This window comes from Physeter macrocephalus, chromosome 7, assembly GCF_002837175.3.
Source record: "Physeter macrocephalus isolate SW-GA chromosome 7, ASM283717v5, whole genome shotgun sequence".
NCBI classification, from domain to species: domain Eukaryota; kingdom Metazoa; phylum Chordata; class Mammalia; order Artiodactyla; family Physeteridae; genus Physeter; species Physeter macrocephalus.
The window spans coordinates 24050551-24069285 of record NC_041220.1 but is presented as its reverse complement, the minus strand read 5'-3'; the positions used below and the strand labels follow the sequence as shown (position 1 = coordinate 24069285).

At 40.8% G+C, this 18735-nt stretch overlaps 1 protein-coding gene and 1 long non-coding RNA gene across 2 annotated transcripts in view; one reads left to right on the top strand and one right to left on the bottom strand.

Moving 5' to 3' along the window:
* Positions 1 to 517: 517 nt before the first annotated feature.
* On the bottom strand, positions 518 to 3386 carry LOC129392236 (uncharacterized). Its single transcript, XR_008617768.1, has 4 exons — positions 3174 to 3386; positions 2099 to 2239; positions 1117 to 1236; positions 518 to 590 (listed from the first exon to the last, which is right to left on the bottom strand). It is a non-coding gene; the product is annotated as an uncharacterized lncRNA (long non-coding RNA).
* Positions 3387 to 4162: 776 nt separating this feature from the next.
* Positions 4163 to 18735, top strand: part of TBC1D9 (TBC1 domain family member 9) — a 124223-nt gene continuing 109650 nt past the window's right edge. Inside the window, exon 1 of the mRNA XM_024126619.3 lies at positions 4163 to 4359. Within this exon, the coding sequence (XP_023982387.1) occupies positions 4230 to 4359 (130 nt within the window). The 5' untranslated portion in view covers positions 4163 to 4229. The remainder of the gene's footprint in view (positions 4360 to 18735) is intronic.

The window sequence follows — 18735 nt, the reverse complement described above, 5'->3', positions numbered from 1 at the left end:
AAATAGAAATTTTAATTCTTGAGAAAAAATGTGACAAATAATGTTTGCAGAAAGAAGGAAAAATTGCAGTTAAGTTTGGGGTCATAATAGTTTCCTAAACAATAAGACCAACTTCCAAGTCAAGTCCCTTCCCTTTTCTGAGCTTCAGTTTCCTTGTATACAAATGAGGAGCTCAGCATAACTGTACTCAGCGTCTCTTAAAAGTCCTTTCCTTTCTAAATCTCTAAACTTTTCTGAAGTTTAGAAACTCAGGAGTCTTGTAAGTGTTTCCTTTTTGGGCATTTACAGAGGCCCCAGTGCTAGGCCTGGGGATATAAGAATGATCTCACAGTCTTGGCCTCAGGCAACTTGCAGTGGATGAGCGTGAAGTAGGCAAAGTGTCTACTCACCCTTCTGTGTGGTCTAAGTTCTTTACCTGTCACTCTTTCCCAGTCATTACAAGGTGCCATTTTCAATGACAGTTAATCAGAAAACAAACCTCTGCTAATACCTTGCTTCATTTTTCTCCCCTGGAGAAGCTGTTGTCTTTGTTTCTTGTTTGATTCCAGGAACAGAGATGCATTTGACAGAGGTCATCTGGCCACGTTTCTCTAACATGAAGAGAAATAATGTTTTACTCAGTTTTGATTTCCAGGGCATCTCAGAATTCAAAGGTGGAGTGATCCACTGAATGGAGGCAAGGTAGAACTATTACGTATCAAAGCTAGTCTGCAGAATCTTTTCCCTCAAATCCCGCTCTGTTTAAGGATGGTCCTGGCGGCAGATCTGTTCAGCCACTTACAGCTGATAGAACAAAATTGTGGCTTCTGTACCATCAATTAACTCCATTACTTGCAGACTAGATGGTTGTGGTGACTGGTTGATCTAGTTTTTCCAGTTGGAGTCGCAATTCAGATCCATTGTGAAGGTCTCTATATCAGATATCAAAGCTACTGCAAAGGCTTGGCTCTTTGAAACAATGTTAATGTTACTCTCCCCTATCCCAACTGGTTACCCTTCTTCTTCGACCTCACTGGATACTAGAAATCCCAAATACCCTCCCAGAAATATTGCCCTTCCAGGCTAGACAGGGAAGGTCTGGGCATTAAAAAAAAAAAGTCCTCATTGACATGTTACCTGCAGCATCTAGAAGGTAAGGGAAGGAGTTGGCTTCTTCAGCATTTTATTAATCTGCTGGGTGAAGTCTCTCTGCTGAGACGAGAACTGAATTTTCTACTGGCCTGACCACTCCTGCTGCTGCTGGGCAAAATGGGAGGGTTAGTAGGACTGGTGTGCTGCAGGCTTCATGCCCTTACTTCTGGGAGAACTGGGCCATGAAGCTGTGGTCACTGCAGTTGGGAGGTGGGTGCGGGCAGAAGTAAAATCCCTAAGACTCCCTGGTATTTCCAAGGGTAGGCAAGTCCCTAGAAGACAAAGTAGAGGACTTACTGGGAAAGGGGTGAGGTTACGGAGGAAAATACACCACTGTGAAGGTGATAGAGCAGGAAAGATGGAAACATGTAGGAATGGGGATGAGAGTTACCAAAGAGAAATTTACTACCCTGGCAATTTTGCTTCAATCAGATCTGCCCACTAAGTAGTAAACCCACTGATTGCTCCACAGTGGCCCATCAGAACCCTATTGGAGTAGAATTTTTCCTTGGGGGCGGGGTGGGGGCAGTAGGAGATCTCAGCTGCCATAAAGACTGTGAAGTCACTTTGCTATCTTATCTAGGCATCTGTCGAATGCCTCTTTAAGTGGTTTGAGACAATCCTTGGGCTTAAAACCAATGAGAATGAATTGAAAGCTAAAAACACTCACCTATTTTACTGAGGAACTGGTTGGATTAATTAGGTTCTTTATCTGTTATTTCTAGTTCAGGCATATTTGATTGTCTTTTTTTTTTTTTTAAACAAAGCCAAATTTTAATAAGTGAGCTGTTAACAGTATGGGACCGGCAAACTGCCATAAACTGCTTGTAATTTCTTTGGTTCTTTGCAGTGTTCTTTTACCACAGGTTATCACAATTCATTATCATAATGGAAGCCCTGATTTCCTGGACAGAATGTGCTCTAAATCATCCCCCCAAAACCCCCCAGAAAATAACTAAGGACTTACATTTTTTTCTTCTTTCCTCTTGGTGTCCAATCTTGTTCTCAAAGCAAATTTTTGTAAGTTTTTTTTATTATTAATTTTACATTTAAATCTTCATGAAGGCAGAGATTTTGGTATGTTATGTTCACTTGTTATCCTCAGGGCCTAGAGTTGAGTAGACATTCAATAATTACACTTTGAATGAATGAGTGAATGAATGCATGAATTATATAAGTAAGTACCATTTTAGCACCAACAGATAAAAAGTGCTAAGCTAAGATCACACTTTAGGGCTAAGCAGCTTTGAGCAGTATGATAAGGACACTCCAAAAGACAGTATGAAGGCACTTAGTGGAGTTTTAAAAAATGCTAATCATATAAAATAAAAGGATGTCTATGGACATCTTCAAAATATTAATATTATATAAATATAAAATTAATAATTTTACATATGTATGATTTGCAATCTTATTGTTTATTTTTTAAAATTTGCTATAGATTTTCATGACTGAAGGCACTGTACCTTGACCAAAGGTGCCAAATGACATTTTTGAGTCTGTGTTAAAAATATGACATTTCTATAAATGCCTGGAGATGTAAAATGTTTCCTAAAGAGGCAGAAGATCAGTCAGTGTGATAATGTGAAGGGAGACTTCCATTTCTCCACACAGAGCTTAGTAAATTCCCATCATCTGGGAAGAGGACACTCTTTTTGCTCAGCTATCTGAAGATCTCCTGGGTGTAAAAAAGAAGTGAGGAAAAGGTCATCAGATACTTAGGTGGATGGGCTGTGATCACCACAAAGAGCCTCGAAATACCGGGGGAAAGCAAAACTGTCTAGGGATAAGGATGGCCTGGGTTGTGTGTCTGTAATTTCAATAATTCTTTTAAAAAATTTAAATCCATCTATTAAGTGTGGGTAAATGCTTGAATTCTGCCATGTCCTGTCCTCGAAGAGCCAAACGCCTCATATAGGGACAGCTGTGGTAAGAATTAGTTGCTCTAAGCTTTTGGACTGCTTCCAACTTCGCTATCGCTCATGCCCTACAGGTCGAGAAAAGAAGTGATGTAATGCACTTAGCTGGGCCATTTTAATTACCGTGGAATGCAGAGGGGGCGGGGTTACAGGCGGTGACACGTTTGGCGCATGACTTGCCCTAGGGATGCAGGAAACAAAAACATCGACAACCATTGGCTACGTCCACTTCCGACCCGGGCCTCTAGCTCCAAGTCTGGAACCTTGAAACACGTTTCTTGGGAAGAGGGGTGGCGCTAGCCTACCGAGCGTCAACCATAAACACACATAGAGCGCGCGCGCGCGCACACGCACACACACACCCACCCACCCACCGAGGTCCTCCCTGCTGGGATGGGCGTGGGGCCGAGTGCTCGCCACCCGGTCCCCAGAAGGTTCCCCCAAAGCCAGCCGCTGCGGCCCGGCTCGGCGCGCAGGGCCCGGGGAGGATTCGCGTCCGCGGAAGCTGGTGTCACTCGGGCTCGCTCCTAGTGAGCCGCGCTGTCGTCATTCATTCGCAGTGTCCGGATCGTCCTTCCAGCTGGGAGCTGGGCTTCGCCGAGGGTGCGAGCGGCCCCGACGCGAAGTCTTAACGCGCGGTGACCTCGAGGGCTCTGAGCTGCTAGAGACGGAGGCGGCCCGGACCCTGGGTGGGTGCTGTGGCAGCAGCCGCGTCCCAGCCCAGCTCTGCCCGACCCGCGGGGCCGAATCAGCTGGCGGCGCCCGCAGCCCTGCCCGGCGCAGAGCCGGAGCCCGGGACTGAGCCACACCACTTCCTCCTCCTCCCGCTCCCCTTCCTTCTCCTCCTCCCTCTCCTCCCGCCGCCGTGGGCCCCGGCCGGGCTGCTGAGCGAAGAGCCTGGGCGTCTGCGGCCGCGGGCTCGCGGAAGGCGGCGGCGCCAGGGAGAGGATGCTGCTCGCGGTGCCCGCGTCCTCGCCATCCTCCCCGGCCGCCCGCGGGGGCTTTGTTGTGACCCGGGCGCCGCGGGCCGCCCCCTGGTGAAGTCGCTCTCCGCCGCCGCACCTAGCTGGCGGGCTGGCGAGCGGACGGGCGGGCGCGCGTGTGCCCGGGAGTGCGCGCCGGTGCGCGCGGGACCCGACCTGCTGCCCCATTGTACGTGCGCCCGCGGCGCCCGGGAACATGTGGGTGAACCCCGAAGAGGTGCTGCTGGCCAACGCGCTGTGGATCACGGAGAGGGCCAACCCCTACTTCATCCTGCAGCGGAGGAAGGGGCATGCGGGCGATGGAGGCGGCGGCGGCGGACTGGCGGGTAAGGATCCGCGGCCGGTCCCTGCGGGAGGGGGGCCGGGAGCTGCGGCGCCGCCCGCCGCCCTGGGCTGCGGGCACCCGAGAGACGCCGCCCTGTCCCTTGGGGCTGGGCGACCCGCCCCGCTTTGCTGCGTGGAAAGCATCTGGAGTCGTAATTTTCAGACTGAAAGAGATGCTTCTTTTCTCACCCTGTCAGGCGATGGGGCCCTTCGTGTACCGGGCGCCCCATAAGTGGGTGATGTTTATGATAATGGAGATGAGTGAGTCTGGGGAGGGGGGAGCATCAGTCCTTAGGAATTGAATGCGGTACTTCCCCTCTCCCCCTTTTAAAAAATATTGCTTTCTATGTGGACAAGGGAGGGGAAGGGCGGTTAATTTTTACTTCATTCTCTTTTGGTAATGGCAGAATCAGGTATAAAATGCTCTTTTGTTTCCAGGGAAGCAATCAGTAAGGAGCTGGTGTGGTCATTTCCTATGTTAGTTACGCCTGAAGAGAAAAGGAAAAAGGAAGGAAAAGGAATTTTGTTGTTGCTATTGCATCTAATTAGGCATAACAAAGCAAGTTGTCTGGTTATAAAAAGAATCAGAAGTATAACTGCATTTTAATCATTTTAACTCAGTCTCTTCCCCAAACCCCCTCACAAGGTATTGTTAATATTGTAACTATTACTAAAACCATGCCATATCTTTCCACATGGTAAAATCAGACGCCTATCCCAAGTGGTGCCATATTAGAAAGGTCTTCTTTTATTAAGTAACTAGTTTGCATGGTGGAAGATGACAGATAATCTTGAACTCATACCATACTAGAGAAATTGGACCTTCCCCTCTCCCTCTTGGTTAGAATGAACAGAACTGGGGTACTTTTTAGAACGAAAAAGTTAGCAGAAGAAACAGGAGAGGTTTAACCAAGAAAGATATTGTAGAAAAGAGATGAACCTTGACCTTTGCAGAGTTCAGAATATATCCCTCACCAGGAGCTTGCATGCTAGGTAAATTGTTGCTTTCAAAATGCCCTGCTATGAACTCAAAATTCTTGATATAGTGTGTATTTAGTTGTGATTCTAATTTATGAACTAGTTTTCTCAAGAGTAAAATTCAAGTGTCACACTGTACAGCATCTACTAGTTTGCTTGCACATCAGGTCGCCTCTAGATAATCTGATTTTTCTGCACTTTTTCTGCCATAAAAGAAGGGAATCTGCAGAGCTCCAGATTGTGTTCCAGAAATTCTGATTAGTGGCCTAGAATCAGTATTTTCCAGTTCATTTTGTAGAAGTTGTCTAACTATGTACATTAATATGAAACTTGCATATCTAATATTGGTATCAGCCCAGATTGTCCTTTAAGTCTAAAGCAACAATGTAAAGTAGGTAGTTTATTGTATGAACCAAGAACATTTCCTGCCTGGAGATAACCCCTCCCACACCGTCAACTACTAAGTATTTTCTAGAGGCATTTGCAATAGGTTATAAAAAATAAGAGATGCAGAGCCTTCTTTTTCTAGTTAACTTTTTTATTGCGTTCCTACTGACTCTTAAAGCAGTAATTAACTGCAGTCCACTTGGAATCTCAACATCGATGACTTATTTCAGATAAACTTAGCTTCTTAATTGAGAAATCAGAGCTATTGCACTTATCGCTAGAATAATTGAAATCATTGAAATGAGTAAAAATATTCCTGCCAACAAGGGCTATTTTCAACCAACATAGGAAAAATGTTTGCTCAGATTGGTTGGTGCCACATCAAATGTATGAGGGGCATTTTAGAAATCCTTGTACAATGTATAGTATATTCTAATTCTAATGTGGGCTCATTCATGCATTCATTAACTCACCATATCATTTAAAATATTGGTTGGTAACTTCTAAAGTGCCAGTGTCATGAAGCTCACAGCCTAGCAGGAGAAGACAGATGCTGATAAAATTATCCTATAAATTAATATAAAATCTCCATTCCGCAGGGTCCTGGCAGAAAACAGAATCCAACCTAGTTCAAGTGAAGAGAATTTAGTGAAAAGACAACTTAGATGAAGGCAGGGTTCCCAGGACCAGTGAAAGGCACAGCAGTGGAGAGCTGTTATAGGTGGCAGGAATGATGCTGCTGGAAGAGTTTGGGCCTCCAGAGAAGCAGCCACCCCTAGGAACACAGACCACAGCAAAAGAGGGTGGGGAGGACATGTCCGACTTCTCTCTTCTCCTCACCTCCCAGCTTCTGCCATTGCCTCTCCTCTGTGGAACCCAGTAGAAGCTGGCTGGATGGACTGTCCTGGTGATCAGGCTCCCAGGGATGGATCTGGGAGGTGGGGACAAACAAAATGACCAGCACTAACGTCAAAAGGAGACGTTACCCCATTCCGGGTAGGGGTAGGAGCAAGGAAGGGTTCCCTGTAGAAGTGACCCTGGAGCTGAGAACTGAAGAAAGAAAAAGATTGGCCTGTGAGGAGAGGAGGGAAGAGCAAGGGTTGGGTATCCATTATTGAAGATCTTCTGGAAGATCTCAGGACCTTTATAATGTGCATTATCTGGACCAGTGCACCATCGTCCACTCATCGAATGGATTACGGATGAGTGGGAAACCCACTCATTGTGAACTAACTGGTCAGGAGTGCTCAATGGTTCACAGAGCTTGGTAAGATGTTAGCACAAAAGCTGTAAAAAATAATGGGCCACAATGAGGATACTTGCCCCCCCCCCACCCCCGCCGCTTTTCAAGCTATTCTCTTTTTGATTCCAGGCAATATACATGGGTATTGACACAATGAAGTTTTTTTTTAATTGAAGATGCATTTGATTTATTTATTAACCCCCTTTAACTGAGATTTCATACACATACAAAAAAGTGCACAAAATAGAGTTGCAGAGTGCAGTGACTTATCACAAGTAACACCTTGTAACCAACACGAGGATAAAAATTGGAACACTGCCAGTGCCCTAGAATCCCCTCTTGTGACCCTCCCAATCACTACCCACCCTCGCCCAAAGGTAAAAAACAGAAAACCTGTCCTGATGTTTTTTGGTAAACATTTCCTCACTTTTCTTTACAGTTTTTCCGACAAAGCGCCTATCTCTAAACACAATATTTCGGTTTTGCCTGTCTTTTGGAGCAAGGAATGAATGGAATAATGGAGTATGTATTCACATGTGTCTGGATTCTTTGCTTTGTGATATTTATGAATGTTGTTGCTTGTGGCTGTATTTTTTTCATTTCGCTATGCTGTGCGGAAAACTATTTTATGAGTATAGCACAATCATTTATCCGCATTTATCCACTGTTTTGTTGGAGGACCTTGGATGGTCCATTTGGGGTCTATGAATAAGGTGGCTGTCATCATTCTTGTTTGTGTTTCTTGGTGCCTGTGGACGTGCATTTCTGTTTGGTCTGTACCCAGGAGAGGAATTGCTAGCTCATAGGTTATGTGTATCATCAACTTTAGTAGATAATACCAAACTGGTTTCCAAAGTAGTTGTACCAACATACTCCCACCACAGCATATGGGAACTTCCCTTGCTCCTTATCCTTGCCAACATTGTCAGTCTTTGTAATTTTTGCCTTTCTGGTGGTTTTGCAGCAATATCACATTGTGGAGTTAATTTGCTTTTTCCTTACTGATGAGGTTGAGCGCTTTTTCATGTTTATTGGCTGTTTGCGATATTTTGTGACATGGTTGTTCAAGTCTCTTGTCCCCTTTGTCACTGGGTTGTTTGTCTTTTTCTTACTGATTTGTAGGTATTTTAAAATATATTCTGGATATGAGCTCACTGTTGGTCGTACGTGTGGCACAATCTTCATTCTGTTGCTTGCCTATTCACTCTCTTAAGGATGAAAAGAGGTTCTTAATTTTAATAACCAAGTCCTTTACAGATTCCGTTTTCCTTTATGGTTAGTGTTTTATTGTGTTCTGTTCAATAAGTCTTTTCCTATTCTGAGGTTATAAACATAGTCTTCTATATTATTTTCTAGAAACTTCTCAGTTTTAACCCCCAAATTTATATTTACAATTCACTGGGAATTAATTTTTGCATATTGTGTGAGATGGGGTTAAATTAAAATAATTTATCGGGGCTTCCCTGGTGGCTCAGTGGTTGAGAGTCCGCCTGCTGATGCAGGGGACACGGGTTCGTGCCCTGGTCCGGGAAGATCCCACATGCTGCGGAGTGGCTGGGCCCGTAAGCCATGGCCGCTGAGCCGGTGCTCTGCAACGGGAGAGGCCGCAACAGTGAGAGGCCCGTGTACGGCAAAAAAAAAAAAAAAAAAAAAAAAAAAAAAAAAAAAAAAAAATGTATGGACATCCAGTTATCCCAGCATAATTTTCTGGTAAGTCCATTCTGTTCCCACTGCTCTATAGGGCTACCTTGTTCATAATTCAAGTGTCCCAATATGTGTTTGGGCTCTCTACTCTATTCCTTTTGTCTATGAGAATATTTTTGCACCAATACCACACTGTAGTTTTATAATAGGAGTTTATATTCATTAGATCAAGTCCTCTTATTTTCTTCTTTAAGAGTTTCTTAACTAGTCTCTGTCTTTTACATTTATGCAACATTTTAGAATCAGCTTATTAAGTTCCACCAAAACAAAACAACAGCAACAACAAAGACTTAAACTGTTGGGATTTTGATTGAGATCACATTGTGTTTATTAATAAATTTGGGCAAAATTAATATCTTTATAATATTGAATCTTCTGGTCCATGAACATGGTATATGCCTCTATTTATTTAGAGCTTTCAAAATTTCTTTCAATGATGTTTCATAGTTTTGTCTGTAAATGTCTTTCACATCTTGTATTAGATTTATTCCTAGGTATTTTTTTTTACTCTGCTGTATATTGTTTCTTTTGTAAAATTTTATTTTCTAATTCTTTTTTTGCTAACCTATAGAAATATAATTGTTTAAAAATTGACTTTGTATCCAGAGCCTAGCTAACTTATGAAATGGATTCTAGTAATTTATCTGTAGATTCTTATGTATTTTTTACATACACAATCATATCATCTGAGAAATTTGTTTTTTTCTAATCTTTATGCTTAAAATTTTTTTTCTTTGTCATTTTGCCCAGGCAGATTGTACAGTGTTGACTAGAAGTGCTGATTGTACATATCCTTTTCCCTTTTGAGGTCTCGAAAGACTTTCAACATTTATCATTTGTTCATCAACTATGGTGATTTTTGTAGATTTTTTTTTAATTGAAGTATAGTTGGTTTACAACGTTGTGTTAGTTTCAGGTGTACAGCAAAGTGATTCAATTATATATATATATTCTTTTTCAGATTCTTTTCCCTTATAGATTATTACAGGATATTGAGCATAGTTCCCTGTACTATATAGTAGGTCCTTGTTGGTTATCTATTTTATATTTAGTAGTGTTTATATGTTAATTCCAAACTCCTAAGTTATCCCTCCCCTCCTTTCCCCTTTGGTAGCCTTAAGTTTGTTTTCTATTGTCAGTCTATTTCTGTGAGTCTATTTCAATTTTGTAAATAAGTTCATTTGTGTCATTTTTTTGGATTCCACATGTAAGTGATATCATATATTTGTCTTTCTCTGTCTAACTTATTTAACTTGGTATGATAATCTCTAGCTCCATCCATGTTGCTGCGAATGGTATTATTTCATTCTTTTTGTAGCTGAGTAATACTCCATTGTAAATATGTACCACATCTTCTTCATCCATTCATCTGTTGATGGACATTTAGGTTGCTCCCATGTCTTGGCTATTGTAAATAGTGCTGCAATGAACATTGAGGTGCATGTATCTTTTCAAATTATAGTTTTCTCCAGATATATGCCCAGGAGTGGACCATATGGTCCACTGGATCATATGGTAACTCTATTTTTAGTTCTTAAAGGAATCTCCATACTGTTCTCCACAATGGCTGCACCATGTAGATAATTTTTTTTTTCATTTAAAGGGAATTCTTATCCCTAGTTTGCTAAAAGTTTTAAATTATATATGGATCCTGAATTTTTTCAAATGCTTTTCTATATCTCTTAAGGTAATTGTATGATTTATTTTTCTTTTATTCTGTTAGTGTGGTGACATATTAACTGATTTTCAGGTGTTAAATCAAACTTGTATATATAAAATAATCCAACTTGGCTGTGACATGTTATTGGGTTTTTTTATGTGTTTATTTAATATCACTTGCTAATCTTTTATTTAGGATTTTTGCACCCTGATAAATTAGAATTTTCCTATAATTTTTGTTTTTCACAATATCCTTGTCAAATTTTGGTATCAAGATTATACTGGCCTTAAAAATAAGTTGTGGAGTGCTCACTCTTTGTTCTGTTTTCTGGAAGACTTTGTGTGATAGCAGTATTGTTTCACCTTGACACATTGGCAAAACTCACAGGTGAAGTTATCTAGCCTTGAAGTGTTCTTTGTGGGTTTGTTGAATGGTATGACAGCTATTCAAATGTTTAAAATTTTTCTTTTACTGTCAGTTTTATAAGTTGTTTATTTCTAGGATTTATCTTTTTCATCTTAGATCTTCAAATATACTGGCATAAATTTGTTAATGATATTCTCATATTTTTAATGTCTGTAGGATGTACAGGGATAGCCCCCTTTTTTATTCCTGACATTGGTTATTTGTGCCTTCTCTTTCTTAATCAGTCTTTCTAGGAATTTATCAATTTTGTAAAGAATCAGCTTCTAGACCTGTTGACCTTTTCTGTTTACATTTATTTTCTACTTCATTAATGTCTACCATTTATTATTTCCTTCTTTCTGTTTTCTTTGAGTATACATTGTTATTTTTCTAGCTTTTGAAAATGATATTAGTTCATTGATATTGAGCCTTATTTTCTAGTATATTTATTCTAGATAATTTTTCCATCTAAGCATGGCTTTACCTGCACTTCACAGCTAAGTTTTGATATATAGTGTTTTGGTGGTTATTTCACTCAAAATAGTTTTTTTCCATTCTGATCTTTTTTTGCATGTTATCTTGAGTTATTTAGATATATAGTTCTTAATTTTGAAACATTTTGGTATTTATTTTACTGCAGTTAGAAACCATAACCATATTTATATGATTTCAGTGCTTTGAAATTTAGTAAGATTTGTTTTATTCCCTGTTGATGGTCAATTTTTGTAAATGTTACATGTTGTGCTTGAGAAGAATAATGGGCCTTGCAGTTGCTGGATAAATGCTTTATTTATGTTCAGTGGTTAACTTTGCTGCTTGTGTTCAATTCTTCCACCATAATTGTGGTTTTGACTATTTGTCCTTGTAGTACTTCCAATTTTTTTCTTATATGTTTTAAGGCTGTATCATTAGGAATATATACATTTATAATTGTAATATATTTGTGGTGAATTGAACATTTTATCATGAATTGTTTGTATCTCCAGAATTGCTCTTTGCTTCATCATTATAGTTGCAGCAGATTTATTTGGCTAATGTTTGTATGGTTATCTTTTTCATACTTTTACTCTCAACCTTTCTGTATCCATCTATCTATCTATCTGTCTATCTATATGTGTGTGTGTGTGTGTGTGTGTGTATATATATATATACACATATATATATATATATATATATATATATATACATATTTTTTTAAAAATTCATTTTTGGCTGTGCCACAGGGCATGTGGGATGTTAGTTCCCCGACCAGGGATTGAACCCAGGCCCCCTGCATTGGAAGCATGGAGTATTAACCACTGGACCACCAGGGAAGTCCCTGTATCTTTATATTAGATGTCTTATATATATATATATATATATATATACACATATTTTTTTAAAAATTCATTTTTGGCTGTGCCACAGGGCATGTGGGATGTTAGTTCCCCGACCAGGGATTGAACCCAGGCCCCCTGCATTGGAAGCATGGAGTATTAACCACTGGACCACCAGGGAAGTCCCTGTATCTTTATATTAGATGTCTTTTATAAGTAGTAGATGGTTGATTTTTTTTCTTAATCCAGTTTGAAAATCTTCACCTTCTAATTGGATTATTTAGTCAATGTACATGTGACTTGGGTTTAAATTTACTATTTTATTAAGTGCTTTCTATTTTTTTCTATTGGCTCTATGTTCTTTTTATTTGCCTTCCTTCCTTGCCTTTTGGTAACATATGGGTTTTGGGGGTTTTGTTTTTTGTTTTATTTTAATGCTTACATTTTTAAGCCTCCATTAGCTAGAAGTTTTTTTTTTAATTAATTAATTTATTTTTGGCTGCGTTGGGTCTTTGTTGCTGAGCACGAGCTTTGTCTGGTTGTGGCAAGCGTGGGCTACTGTTTGTTGCGGCGCGCGGGCTTCTCATTGCAGTGGCTTCTCTTATTGAAGAGCATGGGCTCTAGGCGCACAGCCTTCAGTAGTTGTGGCACACGGGTTCAGTAGTTGTGGCTTGTGGGCTCCAGAGCGCAGGCTCAGTAGTTGTGGCACACAGGCTTAGTTGCTCCGTGGCATGTGGGATCTTCCCGGACCAGGGCTCGAACCTGTGTCCCGTCCATTGGCAGGCAGATTCTTAACCACTGCGCCACCAGGGAAGTCCAGCTAGAAGTTTTATATTCATTTCTCTATTCTTTTAGTGGTTACTTTGGAGATCATAATGCATTCTTGACTTAAAATATATTGTTAATTGATATTTTCATATTATTAAACATTTTTTTAAATTGATACTTTTAATCTATTCCCAGATAATGCAACGACCTTGACTACTTTAACTCCATTTACCCCTCACCCCCACCCCACGCCCTCAATTCATATGCCATTGTTGTAATGTATTTTAATTTTTTATATATTTTCCACACAAGAGCATATATATAATTACTACTATTTTTTAAAGTCTGTATTCAGTTAGACTTCCACATATGTTTACCATTTTTATTGTTCTTTCCTCTTCTCTGCTCTTTTTTCTAGAATCATTTTTCTACTGCCTGTAAAACATCCTTTACTCTTTCCCTTAGTGAGAGCTTACTGGTGACAGATTTTCTCAGATTTTTTATGTCTGAAAATGTCTTCATTATGCTTTCATTCTTGAAGTACATTTTTGTTTTGAATGGTTGGCAGTTAATTTTTTAAAGCATGGTTAAGATATTGTTCCATTGTCTTCTGATTTGCACTTTCTCTCTCTCTCTCTCTCTCTCTCTCTCTCTCTCTCTCGCTCTCTCTCTCTCTTTTTCTGGAGAAGTAAACTGTCACTCTGAATTATTGCTTCTGTGTAATAATATGTCTTTTTCTCCAGCTGCTTTTAAGGTTTTCTCTTTGACCTTGGTTTCCTGCAGTTTTACTATGATCCAGCTATTTGTGGATTTTAAAAAACCCTGCATGGGGTGGTAGGACTTTTTTGATCTATTGTTCATTGGCTTTGTAAACTTCATCCAATGGCTCTTCAAATATTGCTCTTACCCCATTCTCTTAGTCTTCCTTTCTGGAACTCCAATTACATGTATATTAGACATCATTGTATCTTCTATGTCTGTTACCTTCTGATTTTTACTTGCTTCATTTTGGTTATTTTTTTCTGATCTGTGTTCCAATTCACTATCTATTTAACTGTATTTAGTCTGTATAAGCCTACCCATTCTTAATTACTTTTCAATTCTAAGATTTCTATTTGGTTCATTTTTATAATTTCCAGTTATCTATCAGAATTCTCCATTTTTAAAATCATTCTTGAGCATGGCAAGCATAGTTATTTTAAAGTCCCTTTGAACTGCAGTATCTTCAGCCCATGTCGGTCTATTCTATTGTCTGTCATTTCTCCTAGTTTTCATTAATGCTATTATATCATCCTGTATGCCTGGTTACTTTTCATTATGTAGGGACATTGTACTTCTACTTTGCAAAAATAATCTGAAATAGAAGACAGTGTAACAGATAATTTTTTTCTGCCAGTTGCAAACCAAAATCACTTTATTTTTAGGTATTGATATATTTCAAAACTGAGCTCTAACCTGGGTGGTTTTGCCTACTTAAGATTCACACTTATGATTAGGTTGTAGATCTCTAAAGTCTCAACCCAAAGAGAGAGGAGCATCATTACTTTCCTGCCTCTTTGCTGACACTGATTGCTACCCTTGTCTTTCCAGTTTCTGATTCTGTTAAAAGCACATCCAGACTCTCAGCCACTCAGCGGCCCCTTTGGGAAGAAGCAAATGCCTCCCCAAATAATAGTTTCCTCCCAAGTAACACTCTTGTCTCTGAGCCACTTTCCCAGGTGAAGTAATTTATCTCTTATTAATTCTTTGATATTTTAAAGTACATTTTTGTCCCATTTGTATAGTTGTCATAAGTAGCAGATAGTCGTGCAAATTACCTTGTATGCCATTATAAAGTGGTGCTACTATTATCTCCATTTCATAGGAAAGGAGAGTAAGGCGTTAAAGAGATGGAGTGATTTGCCACAGATCACACAGCTAATAAGTGGGGGCCTATTTGACTTTGTATTTATTTTTCTTTACAAGACTAATTATAGTGACATAGGTTAACTTCATTTTCCTCACTATCCCCCTTGAGAATCTAATAAAAGCAATTGACTCTACCTCCCTAAGAATGAAAACACTGAAAAATTTTACATGCAACTTTAGGAGCTTCATGGATCCTGGCGAATTAGAATATGGGTGCTTCAAGTTAGAGGACATCACCAAGAGGTTGAGACAATTTCTCATTACCCAAAACCAAAAGTGTGATATCCTCAATTTCTCATTACCCAAAATCAAAAGCTGTTCTGTTAGAAATGTTTGAGTACCAACTGTGTTTGGAAGGCTGCACTTTATAAAGATATAGAAGAAAGAAAAGGCAAGTTTCTCTTGCTGAGCTATTACTAACCAGCGATCAAACGTGGATAAATAGGGACTTCCCTGGTGGTCCAGTGGTTAAGATACTGTGCCCCCAATGCAGGGGGCCTGAGTTCAATCCCTGGTCAGGGAACTATATCCTACATGCTGCAGCTAAGACCCAGAGCAACCAAATAAATAAATAAATATTTTTTAAAAAAACCTGTATGAATAAATTTGGGAGAGCTAAAAACATAGGCATGGGGATGATACAAGTACAGACTAAGACTGATCAGAATATTTTGATCTGAGATTTAGCACTGGACTGTCCAGGAAATTGACTTTTTGTACCACATGGAGACCATCACAACTAGGGAAACATGACATTTGATAAAGGAAGGCAGTTAAGAAGCAATAAACATTGGGAAAACTCCCCCTTTCCTGCCTAAAGGCAGGAAATAAATTCTCCTTTTGCTAGAGACAGACTCTTATCAGCCCAGAGACAGCACCAGAGGACTCTGCAAACAAACCTTGTTAAACTATCCCCTATCTTCCTAGTTAAGTAAGATGACTACCTAACGCTAGCTGGATTATACCCCCAGCCCAAACCCCTTTGTTTTGACAATTCTTCACAGATATATTGTTTCTTTGTCTAAAAGGTCTAAGAGTTTCCTCCTTTGGCCACTTCTTTGGGTCTTCATTCTCTTGTGAAGGCTCCTGCGTACATGTACAAATTCACTACAATTTGTATGCTTTTCTCCTGTTAGTCTGTCTTTGTCAGTTTAATTTTCAGACCCAGCCGGGGACTCAAAGAGGGTGGACGAAAACTTCCTCCCTACACCAAAGAACTCCCAGGAGTGAGAGAGACAACAAAGCGATGTTCTGGAAGGCCTCCTGTTTTTAGGGTAAATGCATTCATCTTGCCAATTTGCAAGTTTTAAAAAAAAAATTATTTATTTTATTTATTTTTATTTTTGGCTGTGTTGTGTCTTCATTGCTGTGCATGGGCTTTCTCTGGTTGTGGCGAGTGGGCTCTACTCATTGTGGTGCGCGGGTTTCTCATTGCGGTGGCTTCTCGTTGCGGAGTACGGGCTCTAGGTGCGTAGGCTCCAGTAGTTGTGGCTCGTGGGCTCTAGAGCTCAGGCTCAGTAGTTGTGGCGCACTGGCTTGGTTGCTCCGCGGTACGTGGGATCTTCCCAGACCAGGGCTCGAACCCGTGTTCCCTGCATTGGCAGGCGATTCTTAACCACTGCGCCACCAGGGAAGCCCCCAATTTCCAAGTATTAATGAAGTTGCTCTTAGTTGCACTTAGCAGTTAACATTTTTCTTTGTAGATTAATTATGTATAAAAGCCAGTAAAATGTGTGTTAGTTCCTAGTGGAACCTAATGTTATAACGGTGTGTTGTTGTGAGCAGTGATCTATAGTTCTGTATGGGGTGGGCTCATATACTTACTTAATAAGCAAGTGCTGCTAGCGAGAAGCATGGTTAGACAAAAGCAGATGTTGCTTTCTTGTTCCATGAATTCCTCCCCCTCTGCTTGTTATTATCAACCTCAAGAGGATTTTGTCCACAGAATGATTTAGTCACCCATTCCAATTTGTCTTGAGACTTTACATTATTCTACAAAAAAAGCTGTAAGAATGAATACATGTACTTTGTGTAGGATTTGAGATGGCTTTTGACATCTTCCGGGTGTTTGTAAACTGATCTCCAAAAGTAGGGAAGAGAAAATTTGCTCCGAGCCTCCTTTTCCGAAAGTTGAGGGGTTGAGGCTGACTTCCTGTCCGAGGGACATGGCGTATGTTTTCTGCTTTACGTAAACATCATCACACGCAGGGGGGACACACTTTATTTTTTATTTATTTTTTAATTGGAGTATAGTTGATTTACAATGTTGTATTACTTTCTGCTATACAGCACAGTGAATCAGTTATACGTATACATATTTCCACTCTTTTTTAGGTTCTTCTCCCATATAGGCCATTACAGAATATTGAGGTAGAGTCCCCTGTGCTATACAGAAGGTCCTTAATTAGTTATCTATTTTATATATAGTAGTGTGTATATGTCAATCCCAATCTCCCAATTTATCCCTCCCTCCCTTTCTACTCTGGTAACCGTAAGATTGTTTTCTACATCTGTAAGTCTATTTCTGGTTTGTAAATAAGTTCATTTGTACCATTTTTTTGCTTTTTTTTTTTTTTTTTTTTTTGCGGTACTCGGGCCTCTCACTGTTGTGGCCTCTCCCGTTGCGGAGCGCAGGCTCCGGACGCGCAGGCCCAGCGGCCATGGCTCACGGGCCCAGCCGCTCCGCGGCATGTGGGATCCTCCCGGAACGGGGCGCGAGCCCGGTTCCCCTGCATCGGCAGGCGGACTCTCAACCACTGCGCCACCAGGGAAGCCCTGTACCATTTTTTAAAGACTCCACGTGTAAGTGATATCATATATTTGTCCTTCCCTGACTTGTTTCACTCAGTATGACAATCTCTAGGTGAGGGGAACCACTTTATGAAGAGATCGGGTTTTAAATTGTGGGATGGTTCCCAGGCCTGCACACAAAAACCTGTTTTGTAGTTGTGTCCAAATCAGGAATTTGTCACTTGGAACTGAGCAGATTGTAATGCTGACGGCTGTGGTGGGTACCACCTCCGGTCTGGGTCTGGGTCTCAGAGGCTAAGCCCAGGCATGCTCCTGGCGCCCTGAGGGCACCAAATGCCACAGGCAAATTGGGAAGCCACCCAGGTTGCTCTTCTCACTACTTCTTTTGTGTTCTCTACCCCCTCGAGGGGCTCTAGTCTTTTTCAGCCCTTCCCTTAGTAAACATACAACCGGAGTCAGAACCTGATTCAAATCCCAGCCCCACCATCTGTTACCAAGAGATGTGATTTAGGAAGTGTCTCTTCCTTTCTGAGCTTGATTTCCTTGTATAATATGGCATAATCACCTTTCAGCACCAGGAGTGAGGATTCTGTGAGATAAGTTATGTAAAATACGGGAAAGACAAGGAGCCCTTCAAAGATGATGGCCCATCATTGTTCTCCGATTGCTGATGATCTCTGTTAGTTGTTAGGAGGCCATTGGCGCTGAGTAATAAGCACTGGTGTGTGAGCAACAACTCAAGTCTTACAGTTTACAGAGACATTGCATTTTTAAAAGGTGCTGATACAGCAAATGGTTATCTGAGGTTTAGGCGGCTTAAGAAAAGTTAAGTGAATATTCAGGCTTTTTGGTGCAGGGAATTTTTGATCAGCAACTTTAGTTTTTATTTATTTATTTGTAAACAACTTTATTGGAGTGTAATTGCTTTACAATGGTGTGTTAGTTCCTGCTGTAAAACAAAGTGAATCAGCTCTATGCATACAAATATCCCCATAACCCCTCCCTCTTGCGGTTCCCTCCCACCCTCCCTACCCCACCCCTCTAGGTGGTCACAAAGCGCACAGCTGATCTCCCTGTGCTATGCGGCTGCTTCCCTCTAGCTATCTATTTTACGTTTGGTAGTGTATATATGTCCACGCCACTCTCTCACTTCGTCCCAGCTTATGCTTCCCCCTCCCCATGTCCTCAAGTCCATTCTCCACGTCTGCATCTTTATTCCTGTCCTGCCTCTAGGTTCTTCAGAACCATTTTTTTTTTT